Raw genomic sequence first — 4230 nt, 5'->3', positions numbered from 1 at the left:
AGAGTTTATCTCTATTATATTTTCTAGTAAGAAGAAATAAAGAGCATAAATATTTTAAGTATGATCTCATATTATATGTTCTAGTAAGAAGGAATAAAGAGAGTAAATATTTTAAGTATTATCTCATATTATATATTCTAGTAAGAAGGAATAAAGAGAGTAAATATTTTAAGTATTATCTCATATTATATATTCTAGTAAGAAGGAATAAAGAGAGTAAATATTTTAAGTATTATCTCATATTATATGTTCTAGTAAGAAGGAATAAAGAGGATACGTATTTTAAGTATTATCTCATTTTATATGTTCTAGTAAGAAGGAATAAAGAGGATAAGTACTTTTAATACACCTATTTATATGATAATTTAAGATACAATAAAGGGGTAAGTGTTTTGTATATACCTAATTTATATGTTCTATTAAGATACAATAAAGTAGAGGATGTGCTTTAAATACACCTATTTATATTTTAATTTAAGATACAATAAAGAGGGTTAACTACTTTATATATTCCTAATTTATATGTTCTTTTAAGATACAATAAAGGGGTAAGAATTTTAAATACACCTATTTATATTTTAATTAAAGATACAATAAAGAGGGGTAAGAACTTTAAATATACCTAATTTATATTTTAATTTAAGATACAATAAAGAAGGTTTTAAGTACTTTAAATATACCTAATTTATATTTTAATTTAAGATACAATAAAGAAGGCTTTAAGTACTTTATATATACCTAATTTATATGTTTCTTTAAGGAATATTAAAGAAGGGAGAGGTATCAATGATCTTTTTTTATAAGTTCTTTTAAAGAACTTAAAGGAAGTAAGGTACTTAAAATCTTCAACATTACTACAATAGAATAAATAAAATTTTAAATATAGTACTATATAAGAATTTTATATGTGTACATATAATGGATTTCCCCAAATTACTTTTATATTTATAATAATAAATATTTCTAAAAAATATTGGAATATTGAATTATGGATAATTTATTTGTTCTAATATATATATATAATGATTAGAAATATTTTTATTTTATACATATTATAGAGCTTTTTTTTAATTAAAAGAAAAATATTTTATTTCTTATATATATGTTAGAAATTAAATATTTTGATGGAAATATATGTGTGGTATATAATCACATATTTTTATTTTTTTCCAGTAGAATCTAATAAGTAGATTGAAAATATGTAAATAAAAATTATATATTTTTTTTTTATTTTAAGCATTTGAAAATATAATTTTTTCATTATAATATGTTTAATTATATTTTCTGTGATTATCTTATAAATTATCAATATTTTACATATTTAAAAAAAAAAAAAAAATTTGTAAATATATTTTATATAATGTTAATAAAAATTATAAAAGGAAGAAAAATTCTACAAAAATGTTAAAAAAAAAATGAAAAGGATAAGAACAATTATAAACTTCAGTGCACATATATTAAATTATGGATCGCACAAATTATCGTGTGAGGCATATAATAAAGTAACGTCATCGATATTTGTTGATTGGGTTAATAATATATTTAGTTAACATGTATATATATGTATATATGTATATATATGTGTGTGTGTGGATATATTTTTTTATTTTATGTTATATATTTTTACATATTTTTAATAAATTTGATTGAACATTAATTTATGTATACATATATAAATTTTTATTTATCCTATGGAATAATTAAAATATAAATTAAATAAAATAATAATTTTAAAGGATCTCATAATGTAAATAATATATATATATTTTAATTATAAAAAAAAAATTCTTTTTTTTCACAGTATATAATAATATGCGATATATCAATAAAATATCTGTATTAGAAAATTAAAAAAAAGAAAAATATCTTTTTAATTTAATTTTATAATACGTGTTTAATATTATGTGTAATATTAAGGAATTATAAGAATATACCATAAAAATTATTGAAAGTAAGTGTATAATTTTTTAAAAAAAAATGAAATTTAAAATAATGATTATGTATAAATATTATATTCATGATTTTAATTAGCTAATATTATGTTTTCTTTCTTTTTTTTTTTTTATTACTTGTAAAAATAAAATTATATGAAACTTTATGGTTCATATTACGTATGATATTGAAATGGAATATATATATTTGAATAATTTTGTATAATTACCATTTGATTATTAAAGTCTTATAATATAGCTATATATATAAATATTTGATAAACAAATATAATACACTAATAATATTAAAAATTAATGTTAATAATAAAAATAATAAAAGAAAAACATTAAGATATTGTATTCCTTTTATTTTATAATAATGTTATTGTGAATATTTTTTAATCATAATATATATATGTTCTGATATATATTATATAATATTTCATAATACAAAATAATTAAGAAATATTTAAAATATTTTGTTTTTATATAAATATATATCTTAACATTATAAATACAAAAAAAGAGACTGATTAAAAAAAACAAAAAAATTAAATAAAATAAAAATTACATTTCTATTAAAGAAGAAATTTTAAAAAACAAAATAAATAAATAAATAAATAATTTGTTATATAGATATATTTTATATATTGGATATATTACATATTAGAATTTGTTACTCCTTTTAAATTATTATTAATATATTTTCTAGAAACAATTTTTTTTAAATTCATATAATTTTCTTCATTATCAATTGAATTATTATTCTCCACATATTGTTCATGTTAATTATTTTCAATATCCTCAAAAATTGTACGAATTTTCCAAATGATTTTCGTTCCTTTTTACATTAGTAGTTAACACATTATTATTATTTTCATCAAAATGCATATCCATAGATATATTTGTGCTTAAATTCTTTGTTTGAGAACCATTATTTTGCGTTATAAGATCATTAGGAGGAATATTTGTTGATCCATGATTATGAAGTGGGGTTTTTATGTTTGAATCATCATATAAATTGTTTTTACTAATGATATTATAATTTTCATCATTAATTCTATTAATATCATCGTGAGTTCAGGGTGTTATACCTAATACATGATCTTTATTTTCTTTATTCCATTCTTCATTCAATTTCCTTAACACTTCCTCCTTATTATTCCATTTGTTACACATATCTCTATGTCTATCTAGCCATTTATGGAACAAATCTATTTGATTACTTATAGGATCATCATATATTTGTTTTGCAACTGTATTTGTTGATGTATTTTTCGTATGTTTTGTTCCAAATAATTCATTTTCTTTTCGTTTCAATAATTCATCATAAATATCAATATGTTCATTACTATTTAACGAATCATTGATTAAATCAATACCACTATATAAACTATTGTCCTTATGAGTATGTGTAACATTAGAATATATCTGTGTATGTTTTGGAACATTCCAATCTATATCGTAATTGATTTTTTCATGATTATCAAGATATCTATCCTGAATAGATGTAATAAAAGGTTTTTCTTCCATATTATTTTGTAAAATATTAGGTTGTGAGTCCATAAAAGTATTTCCACTTTTGTTTTCATTAGGTAAATCCATATTATCATTTTGTAACATGTTCAAAATAAAATCCTTTTTTAATTGATTCCATTCTTCATCAGTAAATTTATTGATGGGTATATCACTTGGTATATCACTATATATACCACTAGGTTTATCACTACTATCCTCCATATTATTATCAATATGTATATTTTCTGCATCATGTGTTGATTTACTAGGTTTCAAAACAACTTCAATTAACGTTTTATGTTTTGCAGATTTATAGGGATATATATCATTTATATCCATCTCTTCATATTCACTTTCAGAAGATGAAGTTAGGTCAGAAGAAGATATATTACCAATATAATCGTCCGGTTCGTCTCCTTCAACATATATGTATGTTTTTCCTTTATATTGAGCACTTCTGTATGGGACATATCTATTGGTGGAGGTTTGTGTGGGCATTGCATCCTCATTTTGGGGTATATTAAGCACTCGAAATATCTCGGCAGGTATGGCTGGGGTTTTTTTCTAAGAAAAACAAACACATATACGTATGTGAATATATATATGTAGGTGTGTGGGTTTGGGTATATAGGTATTGGGATATATATGTATGTATGTGTATAAATATAGGTATTTTTTTGTTTTTTTTCATAATATTTTTTCTCATTTTTTATTTTAACTTAATTTTTTTTTGATAAAATTTTTCATTTTTATTTTAACTGAATTCTTTTTATATTTTTAT

The 4230-nt window shown here is 19.7% G+C and overlaps 1 pseudogene across 1 annotated transcript; it reads right to left on the bottom strand.

Moving 5' to 3' along the window:
* Positions 1–2735: 2735 nt before the first annotated feature.
* PGSY75_0046500 (EMP1-like protein, putative) lies at positions 2736–4013 on the bottom strand (annotated as a pseudogene; the record flags this gene model as incomplete). Its single annotated transcript has 1 exon — positions 2736–4013. A coding segment is annotated over one exon (1278 nt), but the record flags the coding sequence as incomplete, so codon positions are not given.
* Between the last annotated feature and the right edge of the window lie 217 nt (positions 4014–4230).

This window comes from Plasmodium gaboni (genome assembly GCF_001602025.1).
Source record: "Plasmodium gaboni strain SY75 chromosome Unknown, whole genome shotgun sequence".
Classification (NCBI taxonomy): Eukaryota; Apicomplexa; class Aconoidasida; order Haemosporida; family Plasmodiidae; genus Plasmodium; species Plasmodium gaboni.
Note: the sequence above shows the minus strand (reverse complement) of the source record. Positions and strands in the feature narration are given on the sequence as shown.